Source organism: Lepidochelys kempii, chromosome 23 (genome assembly GCF_965140265.1).
Source record: "Lepidochelys kempii isolate rLepKem1 chromosome 23, rLepKem1.hap2, whole genome shotgun sequence".
In the NCBI taxonomy this organism is placed as follows: domain Eukaryota; kingdom Metazoa; phylum Chordata; order Testudines; family Cheloniidae; genus Lepidochelys; species Lepidochelys kempii.
Genome location: NC_133278.1, coordinates 2870595 through 2887087, shown reverse-complemented (window position 1 = coordinate 2887087; position 16493 = coordinate 2870595). Strand labels below are relative to the sequence as shown.

The 16493-nt window shown below is 57.5% G+C and overlaps 1 protein-coding gene across 1 annotated transcript; it reads left to right on the top strand.

Annotated features, from left to right (window-relative positions):
- Window positions 1-532: 532 nt before the first annotated feature.
- Window positions 533-16192, top strand: CCER2 (coiled-coil glutamate rich protein 2). The gene is made up of 6 exons (XM_073321743.1): window positions 533-842; window positions 7897-7943; window positions 10380-10473; window positions 11220-11279; window positions 12172-13037; window positions 13926-16192. The coding sequence occupies exons 1-6, from the start codon at window positions 797-799 to the stop codon at window positions 14007-14009; spliced, it is 1197 nt and encodes a 398-aa protein (XP_073177844.1). The 5' UTR covers window positions 533-796; the 3' UTR covers window positions 14010-16192.
- Window positions 16193-16493: the final 301 nt, after the last annotated feature.

Here is a 16493-nt window from a genome sequence, read left to right as displayed (position 1 = left end):
ACAAACTAAAATTTCATATGATGACGTGTTTATACTGCTCTATGTACTAGACACTGAGATGTCAGGACAATATTTATATTCCAATTGCTTTGTTTTATAATTCGGTGGTGAAAATGAGACAGGAAGCCATTTGGCTGGGACACTTTTGTATTTTTCTGTCTCGTTTTGTAAGCAAGTCGTTTTTCAGAGAGGTGAAACTTGGGGGTACGCAAGACAAATCAGCCTCCTGAAAGGGGTCTGGAAAGCTTGAGAGCCCCTGGTGTGGACATAGACTCTGATCCACAAAGTCACTCCTGATTTACACCAGGGTCCGGTCAGAATCTGGCCCGCCCAGACCTTTTAGCTACCTCGGTAACCCAGGCCTTAAGCCCAGGGACCAGTGTGTGCTAGGGAGGAGGCAAGCTAGATTATTTGCTGGCCAGGTTTGGTTAGGCACTGGGGTGGCTTGGAATAAATCCAGTGTGCAGAAGGGAAAGGAGGGGGAGATCACACACCCCCCCCCCCGCAGCTGACATCACTTCCTTTGCAGCCTGCCTCCTATTTAAAATCCCGCTGCCTGTCCTCATATGCAGAGGCAGGGCCGCTCGCGCACACATGCGAAGGCTGCACCTGTGGGGATTCGGGCAAGCTCGCTGGCCTTGGCTGACCAGCTGTTCCGCGGCTGCCTCCCCAGCCCCTTCTAACCCGCGTCTGCAGCCCGCTTCGCTCCTGAGCTCCCAGCCCGCCTGCCTTTGTTTTACACCCGTCGTCAACAGCAGAATTTGGGCAGCTCTTTGGGACTCGCCACCCGAGCACCATGCAGGCCGTCGGCCTCTCCGTCTTGCTCCTGTCCTGCTGGCACGGTAAGAGCCGAGCAAAGCAAGGCCCAGACTGGGATAGACACAGCTAGGCGGGTTTTCAGAAGTGCCTAGCTGAGTTAGGTGCCTGGTCTGCTTAGGTGCTTTTGAAAATCCCCTTCGGTGCCGAACTTTGCGTCTTAGATGCACAGATACCTTTGTAAATCTGCCCCCAAGTACCTCTTCCATGCCCTGATGTCTCTGATCATTGTAAGTTTCCACTGTGTGTTCTGGCTTGGGTCAGTCCTGCTTTCCCATTCTCCTGCCTTCTGGGGAAGATCCCGCCTGGGCTGGGACAGCGTGTGGCCAATTTCTCTTTCAAAGGGGGCTGGCGTGGGAAGGTGGCGATTGTTTGCCCCCTGGGAAAATGCGGCCTCCCTGGGGGGATCTGCCAGAAATCCATGTTCCGTGCCATCTGGGGAACATGCTGCATTGAAAAAAACACACACGCACTCACCAGCAGCCGGCTTTATTCTTTGGCTGGGGGTATTCTGCAGGAGGAGCTCGGCTTGAAGTGGGACAAAGTCCTGTTTTACGCTGGGTGGCACCAAATGAAAGGCCGTCTTGGCAGCAGCCGGTGTGTGCCAAGCCCCGGGGGTGGAGGGGGTTTGAAGGATTTCAGCACCCTAGACAGCATCCTGCCCCAGGCATCTGGCAGAGGAATATCTGAGCTGCATCTTAAATATCCTGGCGCTCAAAATACTGCGCCCCCGCTCCCGAGTTGTGAAGGGGACGGCTTCCCCAGCCATCTCCTGGGATCCTGCGTGGTGGAGAATTTGCAATTAGTCAAAAGGTTTCAAGGCAAATCCGGATCGGGGCCTGAGGGGACCGGATCAGGGCAAGAAAGGGCTGCTTTCAGACTAGACATGCTGATATGAATCCAAAGGCCTGTCCAGTCATGGGGGTGCACCAGAGGGAGAGTAAGATTGTGTGTGCAGATCTCCGTGTCCCCTTTGCACGCACAGATCTGTGTACGCACGAGCGTGTGCACGTAGGGCTGGAACTGGGGGTGCTGCAGCTCCCCCTGGCTTGACGTGGTTTCCATCATGTGCCGGGTTTACAGTTTGGTTCCATGGCTCTCAGCACCCGCAACTGTACAAATTGTCCCTGCAGCCCCAGATTGGTGGGTCTGGGGCCGCGTGCGTGAAGATCTGGGGGGGCGATCTGCACCCCCGTGTGCACCTGTCTCGCTAGATCTGCATGCAGGGCCGAGGAACTTCCCCCTGCGGTTGCATTCGAAAGAGCGGCGCTCGGTTCACATCAATTTCGGGGGGGGCAGACTTCACTTAGCACCCCCTGAGTCTTTCCCAGCAGTCCCCGACCAGGTCAAAGTCATTAAAAAGCCCAGGGGCCTCCTTCTGTTCTCCTGCCGCCATCACCCCGGCGGCTGCTGATTTACCCCGGAATCAGGCCCAAGCTTTCAGGAGCGAAGCCCCGATTTCGGAGCTAGGTGGGCCAAGGCTTCCTCCAGCTGGATCCCAGCCGCTTGCTTTCTCCGCCGCGTTGTGCTACCTCCCACATTACATAATATCATTATATAAGGCTGGTGCGTCCCTCGCTGCAGCCTCCAGGTGCCAGAGCGACGGCTCCCCTTCTGCAGTCCATTGTTTGGCCTGTGTGTGGGGTGGGGGGACAACCCCGGGGCCCCCTGGAGGGGTGGATTATCAATGCACGTGCTGGGGAAGGAGCACACCCTGGGGGACTTGTGCATAAGGAAGCTGTTAGATAGGAGGCGCCAGGTCCGACTTATTTGCATTATTATTCGTCTTTGCTCTGTGGCTGCTTTTCAGCAGGGGGTGAGGGATGCCTGTGGAAACAGCTGCTGTGCTCCAGCCCAGAGGTGGCTGCATCGCAGCGGTGGGTGAGGGATCCCTGTAAAAACAGCTGCTGTGCTCCAGCCCAGAGGTGGCTGCATCTCAGTGCTGGGTGAAATTATCCACGTATAAGGGTTTCAGATACAAATGCTAGCAGGAATTGGACTCGGGTATAGACAGAGGGGCTGGGATGGAACGAGCTGCCCTTTGCGTTTGTCTGGCTTTCGCAGGAAGATCCCAAACGTAGGGTCTCTTGGCCCCACAGCAGGAACGCACTACCCGGCCAGCATTTGGTTATCAAAACAGGGCCTCGGCCAAAACCAGCTGGGGCACTAGCCTGCGAATCAGGGTTCTGGGCCCACCTCTGCTTCAGGACCTTGAGCCAGTCACCTGCCCGCTCTGTGCCTCAGTTTCCCCTTTTTGTGTCTATTTAGATGGCAAGCTCTTCAGGGCAGGGACTGTCTCTCACTCCATGTCCGTGCCTCACCCGGCATGGCTGGGGTCTCTGCTCTCGGTCAGGGTCTGGGCAATGCCTGGCACAATGGGGGGTCCCTGATCTCGGGCAGGATCCATGCTAGATCCAGCACAAGGAAGGCCCCCCTCTCTGACAAGTGTGTGTGTGGACGGGTCTGTGCAGCACCTGGTGTGACTGGGGGCCAGATCCTGGTTTGAGCCTCTAGCTGCTGCTGCAATACCCCTAATATTAAAGCAAAGATCCCCCCGGGTCTGTGCAGCACCTGGGTGCCAAGGAGCAGCAGACGCTAGGGAGGAAGACGCCTGCGAGGGAGAATCTTTGTCCCAGCCCCTGTGTGAACAGGGGCCAGCCTGCGCCCCACTCAGGGCTGGGGTAAAAGGATCCAGGGGCTGCACGCCAACGCTGGCTACAGGAGATGGAGAGCTAAAGGGCCCCGCTATTGCAGGGCGCCCTATATAAGGAGGGCGGGGGGTGGCCCCCCAAGTTCTCAGCCTGAGGGTCTGGGGGCAGCTAGAGTAGGAGAGCAGGGGCTGGAGGACACCCAGCACATCAACAGCTCCTTTCCACCAGGGAGATCCCCCACGTGGGGGCGGGGGTTGTCAGTATCATTCAGCCCCCATGGAGATGAAATGACTTAGTCCAGGTCGAACTGCAAGTCAATGGCAGAGCTGAAAATAGAACCCAGGAGTCTTGACTGCCAGCCCCAACCCCACTGCTCTAACCACTAGACCCCCCCTTCCCCTCCCCTCCCCTCCCCTCCCAGAGCTGGGATAGAACCCAGGAGTCCTGGCTCCCAGACCCCCCTGCTCTAGCCACTAGGCCCCACTCCCCTCCCAGAGCTGGGATAGAACCCAGGAGTCCTGGCTCCCAGCCCCCCTTGCTCTAGCCACTAGGCCCCACTCCCCTCCCAGAGCTGGGATAGAACCCAGGAGTCCTGGTTCCCAGACCCCCTTGCTCTAGCCACTAGGCCCCACTCCCCTCCCAGAGCTGGGATAGAACCCAGGAGTCCTGGCTCCCAGACCCCCTTGCTCTAGCCACTAGGCCCCACTCCCCTCCCAGAGCTGGGATAGAACCCAGGAGTCCTGGCTCCCAGACCCCCTTGCTCTAGCCACTAGGCCCCACTCCCCTCCCAGAGCTGGGATAGAGCCCAGGAGTCCTGGTTCTCAGACCCCCTTGCTCTAGCCACTAGGCCCCACTCCCCTCCCAGAGCTGGGATAGAACCCAGGAGTCCTGGCTCCCAGACCCCCTTGCTCTAGCCACTAGGCCCCACTCCCCTCCCAGAGCTGGGATAGAACCCAGGAGTCCTGGCCCCCCTCCCCGCCCCTCCCTGCTCTAACCGCGAGACCCCGCTTCCCTCCCGGGGGAGCCAGGGATCAAATCCTGTGCTACCTGGGGGCCAGGTTCCAAGCTGATTTGCCCCAGTGTAACTGTGACCGGCGCAGGGATTCTGCCCTCCCGCTGTCCCAGGGAATGCAGCCGCCTGCTGCCCTAAAACCTCCATGCCGGGGTCCGGCCCCCCACCCCTGCTTGGCCCTTTCCCGCCCCCACTGGTGCTGGGTCCCTGCTGGTGTCAGCGTCCACCTGCCGGGTGTCGTGAGCGGGCAGCCTGCCCTCCCGGAACAGCTGAGGATATGCCCTGGGCTAAATGCAGCTAATAATAGGTGGGCACCTGCTGCTGGGGCATGCAGCCCCCCCCGCCCTTTACCACCTGCTCTGCCCCCGCCACAGAAGGGCACGTTGGATCCACTCTGCAGAGCCATCAAGCGCCGGGGGGTTCCTGGGGGGCGGGGCGGGGGAATCTTTCCACCGGGTTTTGGATCAGGCCCGGAGGTGCCTGGATTTGCAAGCTGCATGGCGCGAGCTCTGGTGCGTTGGCAGGTGCAGAGCGTTTGAGGAAGGCCACACCGCTGGCCTGGCATGCCGGGGCCTGTGCAAAGCCGGGCAGCTTCATCCTCGGGGGCCGTGAGACTCCACCAGCGTCAGCCTCCTTTGGCCACAACAGGGCGCTATTGCTATTCCACAGCTCTGACTCCACAGCGACGTTACCCGTGTGTGATGCAGCCCCCTCTAGTGGCTGGTTCACGTATGAGGATAACAGCCTACTGCTGCTAGCAACTGATGGGGCTAATCGTTTCGCTCAAGCGATAGAGACCTATGCTTTTAACAAGGAAGAGGGTTTGATTTCCACGGATGTGCCATCACTGGGTGGTCTGTACTCTCTTTTCTTTTCTTTTTCTTTCCCCCCCAACCATAGAATCATAGAATATCAGGGTTGGAAGGGACCTCAGGAGGTCATCTAGTCCAACCTCCTGCTCAAAGCAGGACCGATCCCCAATTAAATCATCCCAGCCAGGGCTTTGTCAAGCCTGACCTTAAAAACTTCTAAGGAAGGAGATTCCACCACCTCCCTAGGGAACCCATTCCAGTGTTTCACCACCCTCCTCGTGAAAAAGTTTTTCCTAATATCCAACCTAAACCTCCCCCACTGCAACTTGAGACCATTACTCCTTGTTCTGTCATCTGCTACCACTGAGAACAGTCTAGAGCCATCCTCTTTGGAACCTCCTTTCAGGTTGTTGAAAGCAGCTATCAAATCCCCCCTCATTCTTCTCTTCCGCAGACTAAACATCCCCAGTTCCCTCAGCCTCTCCTCATAACTCATGTGTTCCAGTCCCCTAATCATTTTTGTTGCCCTCCTCTGGACTCTCTCCAATTTTTCCACATCCTTCTTGCAGTGTGGGGCCCAAAACTGGACACAGTACTCCAGATGAGGCCTCACCAGTGTCGAATAGAGGGGAACGATCACGTCCCTCGATCTGCTGGCAATGCCCCTACTTATACATCCCAAAATGCCATTGGCCTTCTTGGCTACAAGGGCACACTGTTGACTCCTATCCAGCTTCTCGTCCACTGTAACCCCTAGGTCCTTTTCTGCAGAACTGCTGCCTAGCCATTCGGTCCCTAGTCTGTAGCGGTGCATGGGATTCTTCCGTCCTAAGTGCAGGACTCTGCACTTGTCCTTGTTGAACCTCATCAGATTTCTTTTGGCCCAATCCTCCAATTGTCCCTCTGTATCCTATCCCTGCCCTCCAGCGTATCTACCACTCCTCCTAGTTTAGTGTCATCTGCAAACTTGCTGAGGGTTCAATCCACACCATCCTCCAGATCATTTATGAAGATATTGAACAAAACCGGCCCCAGGACCGACCCTTGGGGCACTCCATTTGATACTGGCTGCCAACTAGACATGGAGCCATTGATCACTACCCATTGAGCCCGACAATCGAGCCAATTTTCTACCCACCTTACATGCATTCGTCCAGCCCATACTTCTTTAACTTGCTGACAAGAATACTGTCAACCCTTCTATTTTCCCCTCATTGTTCCAAAAGCAACACACCTGTCTGCCTGCAAACCCGCCGGCCTTCAATTACTCAGGTTGCTTTGCTCTTCACAAAGAAACAAAAGCCTGGTCATTTATTTTGCCCGAGATCTTGCTGTTCTGCCAGCAGCCCCTGCGGGGACCTCATTACGATGATGGCAGTGATCACGCAGCCAGAGAAAGAAGCTTTTCTCTCCCCGGTGGTGGCAGAGCCTGGTGCATTAAAACTGCATGAAGTGCAGCTGTTTCAGGGAGCCAAAAAAAAAGGAAGGGAAAGTAATTGGTGCCTGGAGGGTGGTTAGCATCGGGAAGGCAGAACCACTGCGTAGGTAACAGCGTGTGCTAAGCAAGGGGTAAGTAGATGGGCAGGGAATGGTTTTTTTTCCACCTTGATTGTCAGCTGACTTAGTCTGAGCCTGGATTCCTCATGCCATTAGGCACTCATGAGTTGTGGGTCTGTAATGAATGACCCTGCGGGGGAGGCTGATCTAGTGGTAGGGTGTGTGACCTCGGGGGGAGGCCTCCTCTGGGTATGTCCACACTGCAACCAAAGGTGTGTTACTAACTCGGGCTTCAGTTCAACCCCAGATTCCCCTACAGGCATTGATCAGAGCTAAACGCTGCATCCATGCCTCGGTTTCCCCTCCCGCTTGTTATCAATATAGCCTGTGAACTCTTTATTCTCTCTGTGTGTCTGCACAATGGATAACACAACAGGGCCCTGGCCTCAGTCAGGGCCTCTAGGTGCTACCCTAATACACGTAACGAGTGGTGTGAGTGTACGCTTTATTTATATACCACGCGGGTCATGCCCAGATCTCAACACTTCAGGGGGTTAGAACTTGCATCCCAATTTTTACAGGTGGGGAAACTGAGGCACAGAGCAGGGCAGCGGCTTGCCCCAAAGTTACCTAGTCAAGTCTGGCAGAGCTGGAAATAGAACCCAGGCGTCCCTGATCCCCTGTCCCCACGGTTCTAACTCCGAGACCTCCCTCCCCCTCCCAGAGTGGGGATTAGAACTCAGGAGTCCTGACTCTCAGCTCTCCACCCCCTACTCTAATCTACTAGGCTACAACCCTCTCCCAGAGAGTGCCTGTCTGATCCTGGACAAAGTTTTTAAAAAAAAATGTGTGTGCCTCAGTTTCCCTTTCTTTGAGTTGTCTGTTTAGCTCATAAGATTTTGGGGGCAGGGACTGTCTCTTACTATGTGTCTATGCAGCACCTCGCACAAGGCAGCCCCAGGCTCAACTGGAGCCTCTAATGAGTTACTGCAGTACCCCTAATCACGGAAACACCCGGGAAGCGGTAGAGGGACTGTGTTCTAGCGATTGTGTTGCCGACTAATGAAAGCCCGTAATAATAGATTGCCTCACCTCTTTTATTTTGCAGCGGATTCACTGCCATTGTCCACCCAGCTCTCGGAGGAAGATGAAAAGGTAAGAAAAAAAAAACACAGGAAGGAAGAAAAAGAAAACGGACCAAACCCACATTTCCACTGAAATGAACAAGACGCCTGACGGGGTTAAACTGGGGTCCCTGCTTCATGAACAGTGCAGTAGAGAGGCCGGGACTCAGGACACCTGGGGTCTTTCCCCAGACCCGTGGGGCCTCTCTCTTTGTGCATTTGTCTGTCTTGTCTGTTTATGGTGCTGCCAACCTCAAACATTCAAAACTCACGAGATTGGTCTTAAAAACCATGAGATTTTTTTAACTAAACTTTCAGCTCCTTTGATTTACCCTGCGCTGTTTGACCGGTGTAAGGTTCACATGCTCAAGGCTTTTCCCTAACACCAGGCGGGTTTTCTATTTCCTGAAAATTGGCCGAGGACAAAAACACGTGGGCATGTTTAGTGTTGACACAAGAAGGCTGAGAGGGGTCCTGAGAAGTCTTCCAGTAGGTTAAGGGCTGTTATAAAGGAGACAAGGATCCATTTTTCTCCACGGGCCGCTGGAGGTAGGACAAGAAGCAATGGGCTCAATCTTCAGCGGTGAGCTATCAGGACAAACTTTCTAACTCCCAGGGGAGTGAAGCTCTGGAGCAGGCTCCCAAGGGCGGATGTGGGATCCCCGTCATTGGAGGTTTTTAAGAACAAACCCTTGTCAGGGATGGGCTAAGTTTGTGCAGGGGGCTGGATACAGTGACCTCTCACGGTCCCTTCCAACCCGATGTTTCTATGATTCCATGAGCTTCTGAGGAATTCACGTGATTCCAGGACCTGGGGCTGGCGAGAAATCAGCAAATATCTCAAGAGTCCCCCGAAATTCTGGAGAGTTGGCAATGTGCCTGGATGCTGTTAGGGGGAGGGGATGATTGTGCAGCGCCTGGCGCGATGGGGACCTGATTTGGGCTGGGGTCCGTAGGTGCTACCCTAACACAAATCATTCATAGCAATTCTCTCCCATTGTCTTCCTCTTTCTTCTCCCCGCGCCACTGAGTGTTCTCAGGTGCGTATGGGCGTCTATAAGCGCATGAGAGGCAGCGTAAGCGAGTGGATGGCGCATCGAAACAGGACTCAGCAGATTCGGGTTCTCTTCCTGGTTCAACTTGCTGGGGAAGTCGTGGTCCAGCTGCGTGCCTCAGTTTCCCCGCTGTAAAATGGCAGAAACGATGCTGGCCTCCTTTGGAAAGGGCTTTGGGATCTGCCCATGACAAGCACTAGGGCAGTGGTTCTCAACCAGGGGTCTGGGGGGTCGCGAGCTGGTTTCAGGGGGGTCGGCATTAGACTCTCTAGGAACCAGAGCAGAAAGCCAAAGCCTCACCGGAAGGGACTGCAGCCCAGGACCCCGAGCCCCACCACCGAAGGCTGAAGCTGCAGTCTAAGCAACTTAGTTTTGCGGTGCCCCCTGTGATGTGGGGCCCGAGCAACTGCCCCGCTTCCCACCCCCTAATGCCGCCCTGGCTTTTATAGGCAGGAAACCAGTTCTTGTGGCACAGCTGGGCTGTGGAGTTTTTATCGCATGTTGGGGGGGGGCCTCAGAAAGACAAGGGATGAGACCCCCCGTGCTCGGGATTATTATTTGTTAAGAACGCTGATTATGTCAGCTCTTTGTTCGCGATGCCGCATAAGTCACCACAGAGCCCCGGCCAACGTTGTCAGGACTCGGGTGGCTGCGAAAATGTAGAACGAAACGGTTTCCCGTCGGAAAGCAGGGTTTCCTCTCAAGTGAAATTCTCCCTGGGAAAAGATCCATTTTGGCGGCGTCTTTCCTGCCGGGAAATGGGACCGTTGCAGGTCGACACAGTGCCCCATGGGAGTTGTATGCTTTCACCCCCCTCCCACACCCCATTCTCCTCATGAACCTTACTCCCCAGCCAGACTACATCGCCCATGCTGCACCATGGTCACTTCCTAAAGAAGTTTTGGGTTTTGGCCTTGTCGGGAGAAAAAAACAAACAAACCAGCATTTCCCACTGTCCTGGATTCCTGGGATCTGGGCTTTCCTTTCTTTCCAGCTGCTGTTCTCCTCTGCTTCCCTGCAGAGCGGTGCTGGAAATTGCTATGTCAAAGTCTCAACCATCGGATCTATCTTCCGGCTCCTCCGCTCACCCGCGTTGACTCAGGCTGGTCCTTGGTTTAGCTGTCTGATTCCAGCTCAGACAGAGCAGCGGACAGTTCTGCTAGCCCCTCGTTCCTGGTGGCGCTCAGTGGGCGGCCGTACGAACGCCACAGGGAACCTGAGGCATTCCGGTGGCTCGTAAAAATATAACCTCCCTTCATTGCAGCCGTGCGATGGCCCTCCCGTTTTCCGATCACGCTGGCCCTGACCTGTCGGAAGTTGACAGCCATGGGAGAGGAGGGGAAACCCTGAGGGGATCTTTGGTGTGTTGTCCTTGTAAACCCAAATTCACTCTTACCATCCCCCCCGGCCAGGTCATCAAATGCATCACGGAAGTTCTGGCTGACACCCTGGCCAAACCTAGCCCGGTTTCGGTCGCCAGCGACTGCCTGAAGATCCTGAAAGAAGGTGAGTGCCCCGGGATGTGGCCATCAGCTCCTGGGGAAAGCGGAGCCGGATACAGATCCGAACACCCCCCACAGCTCAGCAAGGACTCAGTCCCATCTCTGATGGAAGAGACTTAGAAGGCAGCTCCTGATTGCTCTCAGATTCCGCTGGGCTGCCCTGGGAGCAACCAGGGGCCTTGGTGGGGGTGGGTGGGAAAAAGCCCCCTGAGACTCTCCCCTTAGCAAGTGAAGTGGAAGTGGAGTTAGGGGGTGGACTGGGGGCACGCCCAGAGTGCATTGCGCCATGGCTATTCTCTGCCCCCCGGGGCCCAGAGGTGGTGGCCACGAGTTAGAGCAGCTCTAAGGCTGCTGTGATGCTGAGGACCATGCAGGACCCAGGACCCGGGGAGGGCAAAGGGGGTTATAGTCCCCTCCCCCTATTTCTACCAGAAACACTGGGAATCTGACTGTAATCGGGAACCAGCTTTTCATGCAATGTGTGTACATCACCTAGCACTGCTCAGAGAACTCGGGGCGCTACCTTAATTCACTTAGTTAATCTCCCCCTCCCCCAGAATTACCTCGCACTCGGGACAGGTTTTCTCACCTGTCTCTGCACGAGACGGTCCTTGCGGGTGAAAGGCAGCTCAGTGATACCACTGCACGTGGCTGCGGCTCGTTCCTAGCCCACGACCAGGGCAGGTCGTTTGCCCGAGGGCACCAATTGGGCACAAGCTCATAAGGGGGTTCACCTGTTGTCTCTTCCAGACGAGCGGGTCCTGGCCATGCTGCACCATCACTACCTGCTGAAGGAGCTGGTCCACGAAGGTACCTGCCTTGGCCCCCATCCCACCCTCCCTGCATGAATTACAGTGACCGCACGAGGAGTCAGGACGCCTGGGTCCTATTCCTGGCTCTGTTGCCAACCTGAATCTGGAAAATAGGTGGCAGCCCCTGGAGCGGAAAAGCTCCAAATCCCATTCTCTGCCCCCTCTGACTCATCCAGCCCCCCACGCTGGGGCCAGATCAGAGCCAGCGCCCCGGAGACGGGAAAAACACCGTGCCCCTGCCCCCGCTGAGCCACCCAGTCCTCCTACCCTCTGGCCAGATCAGAGCTGGTGCCCCCTAAAGGGGAAAGACACCATGTCCCATTCCCTGCCCCCCCACCCGCCGAGCCACCCACGCTCCTGCCCTGGGGCCAGATCAGAGCTGGTGCACCCTAGAGGGGAAAGTCCCCATGTCCCATTCTCCGCCCCCCAGGCCAGCAAGTTTCCCCACTCTAGGGCTGGATCAGAACCGGCACCCGTGAGAGGGGAAAGGCCCTTGGCTCCCACTCCCCACCTCCTTGAGGCAGCCAGTCCCCTGTCCTGAGGTCGGATTGGAGGTGGCACACCCTGGAGGGGACCCCAGTTTCATCCAACCCTAGTGCATGTGGAGGGGACCTGGCTGGGGGGGATCAGGGAAAGGGATACAGGGCATTAGGGCAATATCCCACTCGCCACCAAAGCTGACACTCCGAGCGGAGAAGCCAAGAGAGAGGTGTCTGGAGACGGGGTAGGGCTGGGGCACCCGGACGATGGGGGACCAGGGTGCATGGGCAGTTTGTGGACACGGGCCTTGCTGTGTGAATGGGGTCCCCTGGCCTGTGTCCACCCATCCCCAATGGGGTCAGGACTGCCACGAGGTGGGAACAGCTCACTGTTCTCCTCTCTGCCCCTAGAGAATGCCCACCACCACCCGAGCCGTGGCGCCTGGCACGAGCCAGAGGAGGGCCCCGTGGGGGACGAGCTGAGGAAGCAGGACAAGTCCCTCCAGCATAGCTCGGCCGCCTCCGAGACGATGGAGGAGAAGGAGGGCGAGGCCCGGAAGGAGGAGTATGAGAAGACGGAGAAGATTGAGGAGAAGGTGAAGGAGGAGAAGGTCTCGCAAGGGAAGGACAGCACCCAGGTGGAGGAGGAGGCCAAAGAGATCCTTGAGGGCGAGGAAGAGGAGGAGGAGAGGAAGAGGAGGCACGAGGAGGTGAGGCGGACATCGCCCAAGCTGCGGGAGACCCAGGGCCCCAGGGCCAGCAAGAAAACGGGGCCGCCAGCCAAGAGGCACTTCAGCCAAGAGGACAGTTCAGAGGAGGAGCTGCCGTACCACCATGGAGGCCGGCACCGTGGGGGGCTAGAGGACTGGGAGCAGGAGGAAGAGGAGGAGGAGGAAGAGGAGGAGGAGGAGGAGGAGGAAGAGGAAAAGCGATCGGGCCCGGCCCAGCGGAAAGGCGGCCCAGCTAAGCGGATGGCCGAGAAGGCCAGTGACGAGGAGACGGCCCAGTTTGAGGCAGAGGAGAAGGGCGTTAAAATCTCCAACTCGAAGAGCCACCTCCGCGGGGACGGGCAGCTGTGGAAGGAGGGGGAGGAGAGGCACAGCCACCACCACGGGCCACCCGGCCACGTGCTGAAGAAGAGGCACCATGAGGACGAGGCGGGACACCTGAAGGGCAAGCACTGGGGCCACCAGGAGGAGGCGGAAGAGGAGGAGGAAGAAGAGGAAGAGGAGGAGGAGGAGGAAGAGGAAGAAGAGAGGGAGGCCAAGAAGGACAAGGTCAGCACTTAGCCCTTTTCCATGGGCTACATGGCTAGTGATCCTGGGGGTAGCCTCCAGCCTGGGAGCCTGCCAGCTCTCAGGACTGAGCAGCTGAAAGCCAGGAGGTGGGCAGCTAAACGGCCTTTGTGCCCATGAAAAAAATCTTCCCTGCATACCTCCAGCTCCCACGGCCTTCGGGAGCCCCGGGGGTCTGGCCCTCCGTGGGCAGAAAGGAGCCGGCTGGGAATTTTTCAGTGGAACGGCCCAGTTGCCACCCAAGTTTTGTCAGCGTCCCAGGAGGGAATTTGTGGTCAGAACCAGGGGACGCCGTGCCCCAGCGTCAGTAGCCCGGTGGCTAAGGCCACCAGCTGGCATGGGCCAGATCCAGGTTCGAGTCCCTGCTCCAAATCAAGCTGAGCAGGGGCCCGATGCTGGATTCCCAGCTCAGTGCTCTGACCCGGGGCTATGGGCTCTTCTGCGGTGGGGCTCTCCCATTTTTCGCTACGCGCCTCCCAAGGTCTGTTTCCTCCTCGTGACGAACCCTGCAAAGTTTCCCACCTGGCTCCGCAGCTGCAGGGCCAGCTGGGTGGAGGGGAGACGAGGCAGCCTGCAGCATTGCAAGCGCATTGGGGTCAGTTGGGCCTCCTCGCTCCATCCTCCCCCCGCCCGTGGCCATGTGGACGATTGGCCCAAACGCCCCTGCGCTCCCAGCCCTGGGCATTGTGGGATAGGTGCTGTGGGGATCCCAGAATGCACCTGGGCAGCCAGAGGTGCAAAGCCCGGTTTTGGGGGGCGATAAACGAAAGGCCTGGTGGGTGGCTTGGATGTAGTGGCCTGGGGGGTGGTAGGGATGAGCCCTGGGGGGTCCCCCATCCTCACGGCCCCTCTTGCTTTCTCTCCATCCAGGAACGGGAGCTGGAGAATCTGGAACAGATAGAGCATGCACTGAAGAAGGTGGCGGAGAAGCTGCGGGAGCTGAAGAGAGGATGACCTCCCCAGCCCCCTTAGGGGAGCAGGGAGCCGTGGGAGGGGGACAAAGGGGCGGCCGCCCCTTTAAGAGTCACCCCCCGCCCCGGCACCCCCACACATGTGCTTTCTCTGTATATATCCCTCCTCTCCTCTCCCACTCGGCTGTGGACTGTTATCAAAGCCTCGGAGCTTGTGATTTTCTATCTGCTCCCCCTGCCCCCCCCCACTCCGTCAGGGACCCAGCCCGACCTGAGGCCAAGGAAAATAACCAACCCTCCAACCTAGCCTCCCCACCCACTCCATGCAGGAAACATCCCTCCCCAGCAATGGAGGGCGAGAGATGTTGGGGGGGGGCACCCTAGATCTCAGCAACTGTGCGCTCTGGGGGTACCGAGTGGGTAGGAATGTCCCCCTGAGAACTGCCCACAGCTGGCATGGTATAAAGGGTGAATAGCCACGCTGCGCTGTGGCGAACCTCTGCCCCCCAGAACCCAGAGGGGGTGGCTATGGGGCGTGGCCAGAGCACACTGTGCTGTGGCTATTCTCTGCCGTTCCCCGCCCCAACCCCCAGGGCCCAAGAGGGTGGAGTTTATTTCACTTGTGGCCTCTTGTTTAATGCAGACCCCCTGTGGGGCACCAAAGAAGGGACAGAAAGAGGGGACCCTCCGGTGCCAGGGGGGGAACCTGCCTGACTCCCCACCCACTGGGCAAGCCGGACTCTGGCAGTTAACACGCAGCCTCGTGGGACCCGGCGGCTCTGCCTGGTCCTCGAAACCTCGGTTTCCCTGACCCCTCCGCCCCCGACACCCAACCATCGCTTTGGGCTCAGGGGTCAGCTCTGCCCACCTCCCAAGGGGTCATTTTCACCAGCAGCCAGACGCGCTCAGCCTGTGGGGCCCACGGGAGGCCTGGAGGTGGAGGGGAGATGGGGGGAGGCAGCCGCAGTAGCACCAGGAAAGCCGAGGGGCAGGGGGCCTGCATAGCGGGGGGCGGGGTGGGGGTCAGCTGGAGAAGGTACAGCTGACGTGTACCCAGCTGGCCTGGCTGATGAGGTCAAGGCCCAGGGCTCTGTGCGTCTGTCCCACCAGGGCTTTCCTGCTCCCGTCGCCCCGGTGGGGAGCTGCGGGTGCCGGATCCCGCCTCAGCGAAGGGGGCTGCTGAGTTTCCACTGCAGACCAGGGAAGCGAGGTGTGATTAAGGGGGGAGGGATAGCTCAGTGGTTTGAGCACTGGCCTGCTAAACCCAGGGTTGTGAGTTCAATTCTTGAGGGGGCCATTTAGGGATCTGGGGCAAAAACTGGGGATTGGTTCTGCTTTGAGCAGGGGCTCGGACTAGATGACAACCTGAGGTCCCTTCCAATCCTGGGATTCTGTGATTCCTGCTGGGCTATAGACAGGGACCCAGCCTCTCCTGGCCCGGGATGTGACGGGGGGAAGGCCTGGAGCCCCAGAGGTCGGTCACACACAGCTCATCACTCACAGAAAGGCGAGGTAATTAGGAGAGGTCTCTTCGCACGCAAGAAGCCTGATCTGGTCTGACCTGAACGTCCCCGCAGCCGTCCTGCCCTCAGAGTCTGGAGACTTCTAGGGGCGTCAGAGAGGAGACAGGATGAGTTTGACCCCAGAAGTGTCTGTAAGGGTCTGCTCTGTCCCACGCAGCAGGAACCCACCTCCTGTCGCCCCATAAGTACAGGCTTGGGAGCTTGGCAGGCTGCAGCCGTAGCCTGATCCTCGCTGCGGGGCGACAAAACACAGACACGTCCTGTATGTTAGGCAGGGGATGCAGAGAGAAGCCTATTGTATTAGCTGCAGGGGTCTTTCTCACTCATTCATACCCACACACCCCATCCATGGGTAACACAAAGCAGTGGTTACATTCCCTAGCTACATTCCTAAAGCGAGATCCCTCGGACCTGGCGCCTCTGGCGGCCCCGATCCTCCCAATCCTGGTCTCTCGGGCTTTTCACTTTGGGTTTTTTGCTGATTTCTCCCCCCACCTCCCATTCAAGCTGGAGGACTCTCTTCCCCCGGCACCCTCCCCGTAGGCCGTGAGCGCATCTCTTGCAGGTGCTGATGCTGTGTAGCTGCTTGATGGCCTGGTCTATCAGGTGTTGGGGTTTGGGGGGGGGGTTGTTTTTGGTTTTTTTAGATCCCTGTCCTTGTGTAGCCAGCTCTGTGGACCAATAAAGCACAGTGAAAACCAGACTCCGACCCGCCAGCTTTCCTTCGTGTCGTGTCTGTTTCGATGCCGGGGTTTTCTGTTTCGATCATGTGATGGGGGTGAGCGGCACGTTGCAGTGGGAGTTTCAAGGCGTGACACTGGCAGAACGAAGGTTAAAACAGCCACTGGAGATGTGGGTTCAGGACCCTGCTCTACCCACAAACTCCCTGTGTGACCATATGCCAGGCTGCCCTGTGCCTCGGGTTCCCCTGCAGTACAGTGGAGATAAAAACCTTCCCCTGTCTTAGCAGGAGCTTGGCAGGATAAGTACATTGACAATGGTGA